General features: G+C 33.6%; 1 protein-coding gene across 1 annotated transcript in view; it reads left to right on the top strand.

Moving 5' to 3' along the window:
- Positions 1–15913: 15913 nt before the first annotated feature.
- LOC143917011 (atrial natriuretic peptide receptor 2-like) overlaps positions 15914–18979 on the top strand; it is a 69230-nt gene continuing 66164 nt past the window's right edge. The window contains exon 1 of the mRNA XM_077438371.1: positions 15914–16058. Within this exon, the coding sequence (XP_077294497.1) occupies positions 15914–16058 (145 nt within the window). The remainder of the gene's footprint in view (positions 16059–18979) is intronic.

Below are 18979 nucleotides of genomic sequence, written 5' to 3'. Positions count from 1 at the left end.
AAAAATGTTATTAATAAGAAATATTTAATGATAAAGATGAAAGAAGTAAGCATACCTTGCAAAATATAGTTCAAATGTCGAGAAACGTTGTCGTGTATTTTTCGATTCGTATAGAAAATATAGACGACCGAAGCTGGCGTATTTTGCCCCCAAAGAGACCTTTACGCAGCTAACTAAAAGTTACCCTCCGTATACGGAAATACGGATCAATTTTCCTTGCCTCGACCGACTTTCTACACACAATACCAATCGGAAGTGCGGGCAACCAAAGCTGGCAACCACGGGACCGCGGTAGATAAACAACTGCCCCGAACTGAATTCTAACCCGGTTCTACTCACTGCGAGTGGGATAAAGAAACACTTGTTGACTCTTGACAACTCAAAACTTCTTTTATTTTCTGGTTAGGAGACTTGTGTGTGTGGGAGTACCCCGTTTGCCCCTAAAAACGAACCGTCTCCGTATAATTACCTACTCTCTATTTGTCACTACTGTAACCTCTTGATCTTATATATGTAATTTCATACATATACACAAGTTTGGCCATTACTTTCGATTTGAGGAAACCTGTCATGCTGGGGTAAAAATGAAACACGCTTTATTTATTATTTATTTATTTATTTTATTAATTGAAAAATCAACAGACAGGATGTACATAAATATGTATAAAAAAACAAATAGTTAATAAATAATATATGTAACATACGAGTCCAATAATAGATTTTTACAAAAATGAAAAAGATAAATATAAGGAAAACAAATTAAAAAGTAAAGAATAAAGGCATGACAAAATATGTAGAACATTGCATAATTAAACTATAGTATTAAAATATTGGGAAAAGGTTATAAAATAGAATATAAGAAGAAATTGAAATTTACAAATATAAAACAAATGAAAAAGGTAAATACAAAATAAACAAATGAAAAGGAAAAGAATAAAAGCTATAATATGATTAAATAGCACATTACATAACGAAAAAAAAGGATAAAAATATTGGAAATATTGGAAAAATAGAATAGGAGAAGTATTTCAATATTACATGTATTTGTCACAGTTAAATTATAACAGCAGTGAAATTATAATTAGATCATTACAATGCAATCATATCTAATTACATTTTCACTACGGAAATTACATACTCACTGGCCCCTATTAGTGAAATTATAATTTGTGACAGCAACGATTATAGTGAAGTGCCATTATTTTAAGATTATTTAAGATATTATATTATTTAAGATTATATATGCAAGTGAGTGCGTCGCCGACACGAATCGCGCCACCCCACGTCACATCCCCGCTCCTCTCCATCCCCACTCCGATGCCGAACTCACACTCACACTCCCCCGCCCCAGCAACCCCGCTCCTGTCCATTCCCACTCTGTAGAGAGTAGCACTCCCGCGATATCGCGGTAGAGAGTAGCATCTGTTTCGATTTGGCTTTTTTAATGCCGCATGTGTGGGACTGAATTGCGGAAGCAAACACGTCAAAATATCTTTGCGGTCAACATTTATTTATTTACGATTAGGTTGGGTTAGGTTAAATTAGGGGGTTTTTTAACTATGTTCTATGTTCAGTTCTTCGACTTTCATTAATTTGTTTGATTGTTGCTTCATCGTGTGGACGATATCTCCCATTGTTTGCAAGGTTTTGTACCGGAACCGTTGTAGGATTTCAATGTTGGAACTGCTAGCGGAGCCCCAGAGTTCTGTAGTTCTGTAGGTCCATATCGGTTTAATGATTGTGTTATACACGAGTATCTTGTTTTCCAATGATAAAGCAGAGTTTCCACCTATTACCCAATGCATATTTTTAGTTCTCAGATTAAGTTCATCGCGTTTTTACTTGATGTGAGTTTTCCTGACAGGCCGTCTATCAAAGTGTATTCCCAGAAACTTAACAGAGTCGCTATGCGGAAGCATTATGTTTTCCATCATGACGGGTGGGCAGTTCCCTTTTATCAATGTTAAAGTTACATGGACCGATTGACTAGTGCTGGCTTTCACTCTCCACTTCCTTAGCCATTGGACGCATTTATCCAACTGACATTGAAGGATTTTAGAGGCTTTTTCTGCATTTTTGCTGCTGGCTAGTAGGGCTGTGTCACCTGCAAAAGTAGCTGTCAGTACATCTTTCGATACAAGGAGGTCTGTTAAATTAGGGTTGGTTTTATTTTTTTAATGTAAGGTTAAGTTAGGGTTGGTTCAATTTATTTATGGTTAGGTTAGGTTAAGTTAGGGTTGATAGTACGACATGCACTATCGCATGGTAGATTACGCTCCGCTACAAATCCCTGCAAACGACGCGGCTGCATGTTCATTTCATATTTTTGTCACGATTTTTGCCTTTTTAAACTTGCCAGAAAGATCCAACTCAACTCGAAATGTCATCTACGCCACCCAATGAATATCTCGTCTTTCGTAAATGCTTAAATTAAAACAGTCGCGGATTTCGTCGAGACGTCAAATACCGAAATGCAGCCGTCGTTTGCAGCGATTTGTATCACAGCCGGTGGATTAGCGTTCGAATTACAATTTAGCTGAAATTAATTAAGAAGTGAATTTGTAATTACATATATTGTTACATCCGTACCCACTGTTTGAGTCAGTGAAATTATAATTTCAATAAAAATATATAACAATTTCACTGTAACATATGCATACAAATTTGAATATGTTATTTTGGATTTCAATATGTGAGTGAGACTTCGACTTTGACCCCTATACGTCGAAGCGGAACTGTGAGGGATGAAAAAAGCTGAAATTTTGAAAGCATTTTCTTTGGGGCACACTGTTCTGAAGCTTTCACGGTGAGAATTGCATGGTGGGAGCTTTCAGTAGCGGCTCTACGCTCGCTCTGGCGTAGACGCCCTACGCGAACCTCTACGCCGATCGAAAATTCATTTATTTATTGAATACAAGCGCGAAAATAACGAAAAGAAATTACAGAGGTGCACTCGCACCGATCCTTTTCCAAGTAATAAATTTATAAACGACACATTATCATAAACTAACGTGCTCGAAGTACAGTGGAGTTCGACAATCAATTAGCAAATTGACGTACATACATACATATAATGTTTGAATTATTATCTGCATACATATGCACAGTCAAATTATATTACATTTTAATATGTATGTGTTGTCAAAAGTGCATCGGTGCAAGTTTGTTTTGTTGGCACACTATACGACTGCTATTGTAGACTAGACACTTCGATTTTCTTCCGAATGTGTACGTTCACCTTAATATTTCGCTTTTATTTGATTTCGAAGTCTTCGTTTATTGGCGAAATATTGTTTACGGTCGTTGTGTCGTGAAATTAAATTTAACTTCGACGGCTTAAAAGCTTCAATTTCATTGAATGAATTTTAGTCCTTATTTTTTGTCTGCTCGGCGTAATCCAATTTAACTTTTCTAATTTGAAAATCAACTCTATTTATCCCTCTCCATTTACAATATTCTGTGTATTTTTCGCACACTTGAATATTCAACCGTACAATTAAAATATTCTACGTTAATTTTTTTGATCAATATGCATTAATTTCGATTATATTTGCCGTCTACTGAAAAATATCTTCCAAATGTGCGCTCTTGAATTTACGCAAATGAATTTTAATTTTGATTTGACTTTCCCAATTTGAAAAGCAATTTCGTTAATGTCTTTCAATATGCATACATTTATTTTTCTGTTCGGTAATTGCGCTAATGCTTACCACCGAGAGGCACTAACCCTGGTTTGACCATAATTGAAAATAATTTATTCGGAGAATTTCTGCAGTGCTGCTGGTCAGATTTGGATATTCGTTTCTCAAAGTCTTTTCATCGTTGAAACGGTTCCTCACCAAATTGGCAACCTGTCGCCACTATTTGAATATAATTTCAAATTTATGATCTATAAATTTATTTATGTACAAGTTTAAATCCATAGGAGTCGCTTCGAGGCAATCTGTAATGGCACCATGGTAAAAAATGTTTTTTTTTTAAAATATATCGGCTTTGCCATTAAATAAATTTAAAAAAATTAAATACTGATTTTAATCACACAGACATGGATTATATTTATTGACATACTTGAAATAATCTTAAGCATACAGGCATACATACTTGAATTGTAATGAAAATATCCGTAATAAAAATTGCAACACTGAAATTGCTATACTTCGCGCGAAATGTTCTTCATAAAATATTATATATGTATGGTATGAAGACTTTTTATTATTATATTTATAATAAAATTTCCCTCGTGATACTCTTTCCAGTCTCTATTGTGAAATATACAATGTACGTAGATACTGTAAAAGTTCAGTACATTTAGCTGTTTTTAATTAAAAGTAAAATTAGGCAATAAGTACTCTTGTCACAAATTCATTAAACTAATTACGTATGTGCTCGGAGAAGTTTGCTTATACACCTGATCTTTTGACACGGCGTTCGCTTCAGCAACACGGCGAATATTAGATTTATAAAATTATTAGTTCAATATTTCACCGATGTGACCGGTTTCTCGGTCGTAACCAAATTAACCAATTAAGCGTCGTTTGTTTTCGACTAAAACAAGGCGAAGCTCGAGATTGAGAGTGCCCGAGACGCGTAGATGAATACTATGAAGCTGCTCATATAAATTGTACACATATACGTACTACTTTCTCATAAATAACTTAATTATGTCGCCGAGACACTGTCGTAGTGAGCGGCGAGCGCTATTTCTCATCATAATTCAGCGTCGAGAAATCGCTTCCGGAAAATTTCCCGTCGGAAAATTCAAGTCGGCGGACAGCATCCGGTACGCCTCCAGTTTGCGAATTGCGTATTTTTATTTTGTTTATTTTCACCGAAGTGAAATAACAAATACATATCAAATAAACCTATCTATGTATCTGCTCGAGAGGATTTGCCAGTCGGTGTGGAATAATTTTAATCGAATTATTATCGTTATTATTTTGCGATATCTCTACGTGACACGTTGGAAATAAATTATTTATACGATGTTCGGAAAATGAAAAGCATAATTTTGTACGTCGCTTGATCATATGTACATATATGTACATATATACGTATAATGCTCGTGTAAATCGACCTGTTCAAATAATAATTCAAATTATTGTACATATGTAGATAGATTGATGCCTAGTAACTGCTTTTATGATAAATCAACTCGCTGAATTTACAGGTAAACATTGAAAAATTCGGTGTATATTAAATAAAATATTAATTACCAATTCAGTTCTGAATTCTGTTGAATATTTGAAACATGTCCATGTATTTGTATGTTAATTTTTATACATACATACAAAATAATATATGTAATTTTGTAAATATTTATTTACATTAAATCTGCATATTAAACTGTGAACACTACTTATTTATTCCATTTTATGAAAAGAAAATTTCCAACTTTTTGAGAAGGATCTTAAAATTTACCTAAAAAAGGCAACTTATATGTATTACGAATGAGTTTGCTTCTGATGAGTTAAAATACGAATACAAATACAATTTTTAAATGTCGATAAACCATCCCAATTTGATTTTAATTATCAAAAAAAATTTATTACCAATTTTTAGATCCTTCAATAGTATGAATGATATCAAGAAATTTAGGGTAGGTAATAACTTCGGCCAATGTCTTGCACCAAAAAATCACGTTTTTTACTTACCGGAGCGGAGACTAATCAATTTTTACTTAATTTGACCCACTAAATTTGAATATTATAATATTTTTTATCGGCTTACTCTCGTTTAAGTGATATGAGTGTTTAATAATATGTACAATTTTTACAGATTTTCGGCTTTTGAAGTCTTTAATTCAAAATTCAGTATTGCTGTGTCAAAATTAAGTATTGAAATCAACAGTCAGGTGTTTTTTTCTATAGATTGTGATTTTTTTTTCTTCAAAATACGTATAATTACTTATGTAGTAAATTTTAAAAGCCAAAAATATATTATTTCACACATTTTTTCCGTAATGCTATGAGCTAATTTCGCTAATTTTTCACTTTATCACGTTTACTGTTAAATAGTAATTGATAAATTAGTTTTCGCTCTGATAATTTTCTTTTTGTTAATGAATAAACAAACAAATTTGTTCTTTTGTGTACACTAAAATTGGTTCCTGTATAGGGGTTCCAAATGTTCGAATATATTCGAATATCGAATATCGAATATTAGCTTTAAATTATTTATTTGTAGTTTTAAGAAGGTCAAGATATTATTATCAACATTTTATGAGAATCATACTCTGGAACGAACTATGAGTGTTTGTTCATGCACGAATCTTGTATGAACAATCGATGTAGTAAATAACAGTTGGGCTGAAAAGTTCGTAGGCTAGCATAGAAAAAATCTTTTTTTTATTAGAATTTGATTTTATTATTCAATATAGTTGCCTTCGAGGGCGATACAACGATTATAGCGGTCTTACAATTTTTCGATACCATTTTTATAGTACGATTTGTCTTTAGCCTCAAAATAGGCTTCCGTTTCGGCGATTACCTCTTCATCGGCGCAAAATTTCTGTCCAGCGAGCATCCTCTTGAGGTCTGAGAACAGGAAAAAGTCGCTGGGGGCCAGATCTGGAGAATACGGTGGATGCAGAAGCAATTCGAAGCCCAATTCATGCAATTTTGCCATCGTTTTCATTGATTTGTGACACGGTGCATTGTCTTGATGAAACAGCACTTTCTTCTTCTTCAAATGGGGCTGTTTTTCCGCGATTTCGTCCTTCAAACGCTCCAATAACGCTACGTAATAGTCGCTGTTTATGGTTTTTCCCTTTTTAAGATAGTCGATGAATATTATACCATGCGCATCCCAAAATACTGATGCCATAACCTTGCCAGCCGACTTTTGCGTCTTTCCACGCTTTGGAGTCACTTCATCACGTGCAGTCCACTCGGCTGACTGTCGATTGGACTCCGGTGTGAAATGATGGAGCCATGTTTCATCCATTGTCACATATCGACGCAAAAATTCGGGTTTATTACAATTGAACAGCTCCAAACACTGCTCAGAATCATCAATTCGTTGTTGTTTTTGGTCGATTGTGAGCTCGCGCGGCACCCACTTTGAACAGAGCTTTGGCATACCCAAATATTCATTCACGATATGTCCAACACGTTCCTTTGATATCTTTAGGGTCTCAGCTATCTCAATCAATTTCACTTTACGGTTATCCAAAATTATTTTGTGGACTTTTTTGATGTTTTCGTCGGTAACAGCCTCTTTGGGGCCTCCACTGCGTGCATCGTCCTCGGTTCTCATTTCGCCTCGCTTAAACTTAGCAAACCACTTCCCAACGGTTGATTTTACTGGTGCAAGGTCCGAATAATTTTTATCAAGCCAAACCTTGGCTTCAATAGTATTTTTTTTCGCCGAAAAACAATGCTTTATTAACACACGAAATTCCTTTTTATCCATTTTTTCAAACTAATAAAAGTTGCTTCACTCAAAATGCTATAACTCACAAACTAATAGTACGACAGCTGTCAAATTTATACACGTGTCTTTTTAGGGCTAACTAAAAATCATATGGATTTAATACTAGTAGCGCTATCTATGTGTCAGCCTACGAACTTTTCAGCCCACCTAATATGCTTATATTCGATCGAAATGTACGAAATGCATATATAAAATAAATAATAAAATAAATAATCTTATTGTTATAGAACACTTATCCTATATTCATACGTATGTACGTAATTTAGGTATTTGTTCATTTGAAACCAACTTAAAATCAACCTATTCAATTCTAATTTCAACTACAAAGTATTGAAGTCATAGAATAAAAGATTGAATGAAAATGCTTTATATGATTATATATATGTACATATATTTTTTTTTAACAATATCTGAATTTCGTCAATGCGATTAACGACCTGATATCATGCGTAATTCGCTGTATGTTTTATCGCATCTCGTATATAATATAATAGAATCATTTCAAATATACCTGACCTTAATAACGTATCATTTTCGGGCCTATTAAGTATACGAGCTATTTTTTTTTGTGAATGAAGTATTCCGCGAGTCACATTGTATAGTTAGTTATACATAAGTATTGGAATTGATATTCAAATTTCGCCCACGCTTCATTTCTGAACCAAGTTTAACGGCGAACAATAAAAAAATAAACATTCAACTTAACAGCTACGACATTGTATTATTCGAGGGCGAAACTTCGAACGACGGCAGATAATTTCTTGATAAGTTTCCAAAGACACTTTAAGCCTCCATAATGAATAATTAGGAAAAGCTCTCATGCTTAGAAAGTTCCCGGGGGCGGAGACACTCGAAACTTTTCCGAGTGATCGTCTTTCACGGACGAACGAGCGCACCTCGGAGCGATTTCCAATCACCGACCCATTTCCAAATTACCCATGCACAGTCATCAAATCCAGATTTGGTGAGATCTTCGCCGAATGTGCTCAATCGTCAATGTCGAGCGACGCGACGGTGGAAACAGATGCTTTCGAAGCATCTCTCTCACTAATTCGAAATGGATTAATTCATTCCGAATAGGAACCAATTTCAAAACGACCTTACTGATAACACAACGGGCTTCGGTGCGTTTTGACCTTCTGCGGGAATTGGGTCAAAAGCACCCCGATGAGAACCTCTGTCATCGATAGGGTTAAAGCGAACGGTTCTAGCCGATAAGAGCTGCCCGCAACCGCGAACCGGTTCCATTTTGAGGGATTCGCAATAGGAACAATTGAAAATTTCATAACGGTATCTGTGTCTCTCTCTCTCTCTCTCTCTCTGTCTCTCTCCCCTGGCGAATATGAAAATATAATCTGCAAACTCGCACGTTGATATTAACCGAATATATAAAAAATAATAATATAATAATCCCCTCCATATTTGTATGTTCGTTGAACTGCCTTGCCATGTTTGTTTGTTTATTGGGGTACACATCTGCCTTTTTCGTACGAATCTGGTAGACCAACATCCGTAGTGACAATCATTAGTCGTGAATCAAACTCTTATACACACATTCAGTACAAAGCCGTTATAAAAAGGAAAATTTCTTTTTTCATATATATTTGGGTCAGTTTTTCCATGAATGTATGCATGTATATGTACATTAGGGCGCAGCGAAAAATTCGAATTTTGGATTTTCATCGATGGACTTAATGGAAAACTGTTATCGTAGCAAAAAGGAACGTTAAATAAAAATTTCGTTGTTTTTAATAATGACCTGTGCCTTCAACCAATCGATTTGTCTCGACAAACATTTCAAAAAAGCAAGATTTTTTCATATATGTATCTCTTTTTTCATATAGAATATTTCCACTATTAAAAAAAAAACGCTTAATATTCACTCATTAAAGTTTATTTGGGTCGATTGTGATAAGTTTTGACTGAGTAACAAGAATTGAAAGTCACCATTTCGAGAAAATATCCATACAAAGCTCACCGCACTCGCAATGGGTAATCATTATTATCATAAATCGTCAATTTTCTCACGTTCCTGTGATAATTTTGAAAATAAAAATTAAGAGCTTCATCGGGTATATAAATTCAATTTGAATACAAAAAAAAAAATTATTTTTTTGAAATATAAGGGGTCAAAATGAGAAATTAAGTCAAAATTCATTTTAGTGTTCTCATATTCCAGAATTGTTTTCAAAATGTTTGTGTTTTCAAATTAAAGGTACTCGAGAAATTGTATAGGGACTTTCGAGTGAAAGGGTGACTTTGAATTTTCGTTAATCATTCAAAACTCAATGTTATAGACCCAAATAATATGTGAGTATTGATGTTTATTTCATTCAAAAATAGTAAAAAAATCTAAACTATGTATTCTTAATAACAATATTTATGGAAAAGGCCCAATTTTTTGAAATTTTTGTCAAGACGGATCGACTGATTGGAGGCACAAGTCATTGTTTAAAATCAATAAAAAGAATGATTTAATGTTCTCTTAATACGACGAAAGTTTTCCACCGTGTCCATCGATGAAAAACATAAATTCGCATTTTGTACACATGATGTACATGATGTACATATGTACATATGTACATATGTACATATGTATGTACATATAATCCAAACGTGTAGTAGACATGTCTAAAGTGGTATCAGTTTAAGCCATTATTTATTGCAGATATAACTTTCAATAGCACTTCCCAATACGACAATATATTTCAGACAAAACGGTCATAATTTTGCATTAGCAAATTAAATCCAACATTATTTTGTTACATTTCAGGCTTTTTAGACTATGGAATTCGACCAATGCTTTTAATGTCTATATTAAATTAAATAAAAGTTGGGCATTAAATGGTGAAAGTTTTACAATTATATAACTCATTTCAATGAATTTGGCAGTATGAAAAAAAATGCAATTTTGGTCAGCTAACATTGTCCAATTTTATTTGGTATGTTAGATCAGTGCTTCCCAAATTGGGGGTCGCAACCCCCTGGGGGGCCGTAGGATTTCTCGCGGGGGCCGCGAAAATATTCAGTAGAAAGTACAAATATTCATTTATGAATATTTTTCCACATTACATAATAAGGGAATGTATATATTTAAGTCTGTTAAATAATAACACATTATATGAAAACTTTCCAACAAAAGCTTTCTTTGTGGTCAAAAGGTATTAGTCAAGGATGCACAGAGATGTTTTTGAATAATTTTCTCACGAATAATGAAATATCACTCTCGACTTCAGTGAAAAGTGTTATACTTGATCACATGGTCGAATCGATACTATTTTTCAAAAGATATTTCCCAAACTTGAATGAGGATGAAAGGAACAATTGGATAAGAACACCATTTGCCAAGTCCTTAAAATATGATCATATTACGTGGACAGCCCAAGAAGAGCTCATCGATATCAGATCAGATAATTTGCTTGAAGTGGAATTTAATGAAAAACGTATTTCAGAATTTTGGTTAAGGCGACAGAAAGAATATCCTGCTATTGGAAAAGAAGCCCTGGTAACTCTTATTCCTTTCGTGACTACGTACCTATGCGAAACAGCATTTTCGTCATTACTTCCATATATTAAAAAATAAGCAAAGGTCGTGCCTTTCCACGGAGACTTTGGAAGATGCATTGCGAGTTAGCATTTCTGACATTGAACCCGATATCGATTTGTTATGTAAAAACATGCCACCTCATCTATTGTTTCATGTGTGTATAGTTTTTATTTAAAAAAAATGTTTTTAAGCAAGTTCCTATAATTTTGTGCTGAATATAAATATGTGTATTATAATTGTAATAATTACTGCCAAAAAAACCTTTTAACAAGAAAAAAAAAATTTTTAGGGGCCGGGAATTAATTCTTTCAGATTTAAGGGGGTCGTGACATGAAAGTAATTGGAAAGCACTGTGTTAGATGTTCATAACAGAGTCTGTCGATCGATGTCTGGTGTGTGCCTACTGCCAATGTATGTGCATACATATGTATATGAAATGTATATAAATGTATATACATACATATGTATATGAAATGGAAGATAAATACATGCTTTTTTTATTGTATCTATCTAATATATAATTTCGAAAGAGACTTTGTAAGTAAATATGTAATGTTGCTTCGTAAATCCTCGACGTCACCAAACAAATGAATATTCAAATAAATTGAAATAAAATAAAACTATTCAAATAATTGTAATAAAATGTTTACCATTAGATTGGCCATGTTTAAGCGGTTTATATTACAAATACCGAGCGAATATATATATATATATATATATATATATATATATATATATATATATATATATATATATATATATATATATATATGAATATGTATGAGAATGCGGATATTACAATGTATATCCTAGTTAAATACAACTTACGCTGATGACATTTTGCCTATAGAACTTATGAAATATGACTGGCATGTTTTCAATGATTCGTCATACATTTGTATGTATAATATTTGAATATCAGCAAAAAGTAGAGCGAAAAATCCATTATTTGAACCGAGTGGCATATTTTATTTGGCGTCAAAGCAGATGTGTCACTGGGACGGACATTATGCACACATAACGACTACAGCGCCAACAAAAGACGAGTTACATATGGATATCGGTCAATCTATACAGATCTGCTTCGCGCCTTCGCTTTTTCCGCATCGAAAACCTCCACTTTATTCGATACAACAATCGAGGGACCAATATTTTCCATTTATTATTTCCCCTTTTTTTCGGTTGAAGTGGGCAACGAGAAGCAAAGAACTAAATAAAAAATGTGATTCCCCGAGGACTCATTCATCTCCAGCGTTTGATCCTGGCGCGTCAGTGCTACACATCGGGGAAGGCCGTTTTGGAATGAATGGGAAATTGGGTTCAATACAGCCAAGACCAAAGGTTTCAAAAGCTCTAGCCATTCCCTTTGAGCGCATGCAAACGTCGTCGAGCTTTTTCTTATTACTCTCGTGTGACATGAAAAGCTTTTGCTGTTTCAGGCTGAAGAGTCTGTAGTGCACCCCTCATTGTTTAAATAAAACGTATGTACATATGTACATACCTACATACATATGTAATACTTGCGCGTACACTGTTAGTGTGCTGCTTGAAGCTTTTGTCAAACATATGACATTTCGACATCATTAGTATCAGAAGTGATGCAAAATATTTGTATTAAATATGATATCGTTCGATGGACGTCAAAAGGAAATCCCATAACAGAGAATTCTGACTACCTTCGTGAATCCTTGAGCTTGTACCAAGGATTCTCAATTAGTTTCAATACGTACAATGGGCTTATTAAAACGTAGAAAATTGTATACCAGTGAACATCATCTGCTACTGTACGTATATACAATAGACCAGACTGGAATATGCAAATTCTAGATTTCCCACGATGGAACTAGTGGAAAATTGTTGTTTTGGCCGCTTTTATTTAATAAAAGTCACATGTTTTGTATTTAAAATACAGATAGATACGCAAGAAAGTTCTCAACAACTTTTGTGTTCAAAATAATGATGGAAGAATGAAAAAACCGCTTTCGCCTAAAGTCCGGGCCGCACCGCTCAACTCGCGAACAACTTGGCTGAGGGCGACCAGACCAATGCATGCATGCGGCCCGGCCCTAAGGCCTTGAGTGTGGGAGTTTCTGGTAAAATGGATAATTTTAACTCTCGTTAATCAGTCAAAACTACTCGTAATTCATTCGATTACATTGCTATAGACGTTAAAGCGTTTTCTTTACAACTAAAAAAAATCGATACTATTCTAAAAAAAATTTTTAATTTTTAAACCGATCGGAAGAATGCATAAAATATTGCCTGACCGATTAATGAAGTATAAAAACCTTGTAAAAATATATATGTACTTGTAAAAACCTACTTTTTTTCAATTTTACGTGCATAGATGGAGCAAAAATATGAAATTTTGTTTGAATGCCCCTTTGCAAATTTACAATTTTCAATTTTATACCACCGAATTTGATTACCATTTCATGGTATTTTTTTGCTTTGTTTCCTACCACCAATTCAAGGTTCAAAAATTCAATTATCTATTTATTTTTATTAATTGTAAAATCGCTGTCGTCCCTGCAAATGGTAATTCCATCTCATTTCATCCATTCCATTGGTATAAACATGGAAAAATTACTCGTTTAGTGATATAAAAATGTAGGATATGACAAGGATAGTTCCTATTATATAATACTTATAAACGATAGATAAGTAAACACTCGTGTACTGGGTATGTAATTTTTAAAGAGTACGGGTAGTAACCATAAAATATAATCAAGAGTCTCCCTCTAAATCTGGGGACTTACATTAATATATCACATAATATGTATGTATGAATATGAAATAGCTTTCCTCAATACATAATTCAAGTTCTCGCTCTTTAAATGAAAGAATACTGTTTTCAATGCAATCATATGAAATTATTTTTCGCATTCAATTCATTTTTCAAAGCGACCAATCAATATGCTTCATTCATAAATTTCGATCAATCGCACATCTCGCTTTGTGAACGTTTTTTTTTTCATAAAAAAATGAAACATTGATTTTTTTATTTTTGGTTTGCACATGTTTCGTGCAGGTGCTTTGGGGAACGAACTCTTTTATTCATTATTTCACATTTCGACTCCACAAAAAAGAAACTTTTACAGGCTCAATTTAAAAAAAAAGTGAACACATTCAATTTGTGACCTTTTGAAACCATAAAAAAAAAACCAATTAACAGCAACTGGAAAAGCAAATTTAATTGTCACACGAGAATTCATTTTCATTTGCGCATTTGATTATGGTACAAGCGCTAGGGAAAGATCAAAGGCAATGTAATTTTACTTGAATTAAAAAACAATATCATCCATTACTGTGGACGATGGAATAAAAATGAAAATTTTCTTCCTTAAAGCTTAATGACTTTCTTTAAGGTTCAAAGTGATTAATTGAAAGTTCTGGTAGAAAACTGTAAACATACATAATTCATATTTTTGTATTATAGATACATATATGTATGTATGTATATGTAGAATAAAAAGAAACCGAAATATCTTTCTCGACGCTTAATCTCATTTTACTCTAAATTTAAATCAAGTTCTAAGAACCTAAATGTGAAAAAATATAACTATTGAATTTTTTATTAATCCCTGGCTATAGTGAAAAATCAACCGCAGAATAATTTTTCGTAAATACTTGTTAGAAAAATGCGAGGCTATTTATTGTCAAGTGACATTGAATGGAAAGACCGATTCGTAGGAAATGGGAGAACTTTCTCAGAGCTTATTTCGAATTCAACCGAAAGCTCGTTTTAACTGAAATGGAGTTTCGTTGGCCTTTCACGACGTGCCAAAGATGTGGACAATTTTTCAAGTTGATTCAACTTCTTGTCTCTTCTTTCGACCCAAAAACTTTATTCCGCACCTAAATAAGATATCAACTCGACGAGTTGCTTAGATTCGAAGAAGCAAGTTCCATACTGTATATTTAGTATGTATATTATTATATTCGTCTTTTTGACACTTCGAAATTTCATTAATAAATGTTTTGTTTATAAGGTCACCTTCTTTTCTACATGTTTTGTGACTAACAGTCTTTTATATATAATGTAGGTATAATATAATATACACATGTAGGCTTGCCTTACTTCACTCAATTCCTTCATAATGCTCTCGAGTGAATTGTTTCATTCGAGAGCTTTATCTCAAGTCAGAATACCAAGCAATTATCAGCATCATCATTATTTGTATGAAGCCTCTTCAATCCTATTACATTTCTCGTTTTATCACATGTACAAAACACTCGATCTTCCCAACGTCAATGCAGCATCTATATGTATGTATCTATGTACATATACAATTTATGTACTTCCTTAACACAATACTTTTTATTTTAGACAGTTATTGTGCAATATTTCAATTCAACTACAGTACATAAATATATGATCACTGATAAATAATCACATCTCGTAACCACTTATTTTAACTCTGATTTTCAAATACACAGCTCCACATATGTATGTATGTATATAATGACCGTTTCTTCCAAATGTATCAATGCCAAATACTTTTATGGCATCGTGTACATATTATATAAAATGGCATCATGTTTTGTTTTTAATGAAAATTAACCTTTCAATTTTGCTACTCCAAATTAAAATATATAAATATAGGTCTACTTCAAAGATTATATTCAAAAACAATATATTCACCGAGAAGTTCTACGTATTTGAATAGCAAACAGCAGTTATATTATATGTTGTATAACAGAGCCAGATGTGACTCAGTTGTACGTAATTGTATTCCATATTACATTCGAATTCCATTGCATTTCGGCATACAAATTTGATTATCGTATTGATTCGGTGTACCTTCATACTACATACCTAGATATACACATTTCCACAGTGGCCTCGTTGATCGTATCCGTATATGTAAATGTAATTTTGTAAGTTTGACGATGTTCGGTGATCATCAGTGTTGAAACAGTGAATGTGAAGTGATGTCTTTGGCCCTTCCTGGAGTAGGGGGTTCGGACAGCTCTCCCAGAAGGGCTGTGAGCCCCCTGCTTGAAGTTAGACGTCCCCATTGCACCCTCAACTGTGACCATTGCAATGCAATACTTGAGGACAGATTCAAGCACATCCGTAAGTATCTTAACATTTATTTTTTAAAGGTTAAATTTGGAGTGTTTGTATAATTTAGAAAACAATTAGACGGTTATTTTCTTGGAAATGAACACTTTAATTGAAGAATAAATATTTAGTAGCTAAATAAAACCAAACCACACAGTATAACATAATGCCATAGAGTCATATTTTGATGATAATATTACTCAGGTAAGCTCAACACGCTGTCGAACATTATCGATAACTTTTTTAAATATATTCGTTGAAAATCGTTTATTTCCGCTCGTATGCTATCCTTCAACTAAATATCAATGAACATACACTTTCTATAATATTTCAAATATGTACACATGTAGCTCCACAAGATGAAGTCGCACGATGATAAATCGGACAAGATCTCAGAAACGACATGTAAAATGTTGTGGAAACATACATAAAATGTTGTGCAGCTTGCATCCATTCAATTAGAACCGAACTACATACATATGTATTTCAGAATGTCATAAATTCAAGAATATTGTGGATTTGGAGTCAACGTCTTGGAGTGACAAAGTTTTTGGTCGGAGTCGAAGTCGATTTCGCATTTAAATTGCATTTCTTCACCAAAGCGTGTTAAAATTTGTTTGTTCAAATGTCATCTGAGTGGCATTATCTTATAAAAATTACATTGTGGCATAATTTGTCGTATTTCGCTTGCTTTTATTTAGGTAGTGAATATTTACAAGCTAATAATCGTTTGACACCAGTGGCGCGCCGTTTCTTTTAAAACAGGGAACTTTGTATAGACAATTTTTTTTTTTAATTTTTGAATTATAATAATCTGTACTCAAGTAATGAGTATAATTTTTATTTTTTATGCTAACAGAAATATAATTTTTCTTAATAACATCTTGTTCGTTTTCAAAACTTAATCTTCTGAATGATTTGTAGAACTCGTTATTTGTTTCGGCACTGTTTTTTTTTCCTTAAGGAATCGTTTCGTGAGCCGATTCCCTGTCCCCGATATTATGTATGTTATTAATATGTGCTATTTTAACAAAAAAAAAATAGTTCAGAATGATGTTTGATAGACAAAAATTAGAATATTCTTAAGTGAAAATTCCATAAATTCTTGAAGAAACGAGTAAATTAAAGATTTTTTTGTCTTTAACGGAACGCTTATATATAACAATTCACTAGTACCGCGAGAGGAACAGGATTTCGACGGCGAGCCGTGCAGACGAACGACGCGGTGGACCATACCATAACAATCCACTACCTCAGGTAGGATCGATTCCAGTTTCTGAACTTCGCTTATCCAAGTGAACAATATCAATATGGACAACTATTTTAAATATACCAACAAGTTGGTAGTTACATAGAGAAATCCATTGAAGGATTTTCATTTTTATCAGTGCAGTTTGTTACGTTTTTCCTAAGAATATCAGTTAACTGGAGATTGAAACCCCCTGATTGAGTAGTTAAATATATCGATCGAGTGCCACTTATGACCCGGTTACCCATTTGGGGGTCGTAAAAGCTGCCTATTATTATTAAGTGCACGTTTACTTCATACGGTTACTACTCGTAATGAATCGTAGGTATCTATTTTTCGAAGTCAATGATTAACCCGAAAACTCTCATATAAAATTCATTTAGTTCCGAGAAGGAAGAATTGCGTTTTATTCGATTGGAGCTCGCCTCATCCATATCAAATTGGAGTGTTATTTCATTAGGATATTTTAATATATCTATCGTCAACCTACATATGTATGTATGTACATATATGTATATTATATAAAATACATGTTTACAAACATTGCAATTTATTATTTTATATACATACATATATAAAGACGTTATTCTTAGGGTGTGTGTCCCTCAATGACGCCCGCCGAACATTTATTTATATAATAAAAACGGACGAGATGCTTGCGTGTTTGTTTTGATGTTTGCTTTAAATTTCAGTTCCGGTTCCTGATTCCTTTTTTTCAGTTCCGATTCCGGATTCCTATTTAAGTTACGGTTCCGGATTCCTTTTTCAGTTCCGGATCTCAATTCCTTTTCCCATTTCGGTTCCGGATTCCTTTTTCAGTTCCCGATCCGGATTCTTTTTTCGGATTCCGATTTCAGTTCCGATTTCCAATTTTGATTTCTATTCCGGTTAATTTTAATATTACTTTTTATTATATAATTTCATATTATATAACCCATGCGATGATATTTCATCGTGGTAATCACTAGTATTATTCACAAAGTGTCGCCAGTATACATATAACAACGCCTTTTTGAGACCCATAGATATATGTACATGACAATCTGTCAGCTAATTGAATTTGCTTTTATTTTCATTTAAAAGATACGTTCATAATGTGACCTTTCATTTTGACCAGATAGGTATCCTTTTAGGGCAGGGAAAGTTGCCAATGGGCCGTGTTGGTAACACATTATATAAATGCGGTGCGGTGCAAGCGCTCGACAATCACCAGACAGACTGAACGACAGATAAACTGGATGGCAGCTTTAAACGCAATTCTCGTCTTCTCGAATGATATATTTAATAAGGCAAGATTCGATAAGTTCTGAATCTTGCCTTATTAAACTCGCCAGAAAGATCCAACTCAATTTTAATAATTACCATTTTAATAATTGCATCTGTGCACATCGAAAAGTTACTCGTCATCTGATCTGCAATCAATCATTCTAGAAGACGAGAATTGCGTTTAAAGCTGCCATCCAGTTTATCTGTCGTTCAGTCTATCTGGTGATTGTCGAGCGCTTGCACCAAACCCATATAAATTAAATAATATCCAAATCTAGCGGAAATATAACATACAACGTTCCCTTCTTGCACTGTTAACCTAAACCTGTCCTACGCACTATTTTTTTTTTTAATTAGTCAGAGGGAAATTTTTGATCTTCGCGGTTCATATAAAATCTTCAACGCTATTTCATGTCCG

The sequence above is a fragment of the Arctopsyche grandis genome, chromosome 9, assembly GCF_051622035.1.
Source record: "Arctopsyche grandis isolate Sample6627 chromosome 9, ASM5162203v2, whole genome shotgun sequence".
Classification (NCBI taxonomy): Eukaryota; Metazoa; Arthropoda; class Insecta; order Trichoptera; family Hydropsychidae; genus Arctopsyche; species Arctopsyche grandis.
Note: the sequence above shows the minus strand (reverse complement) of the source record. Positions and strands in the feature narration are given on the sequence as shown.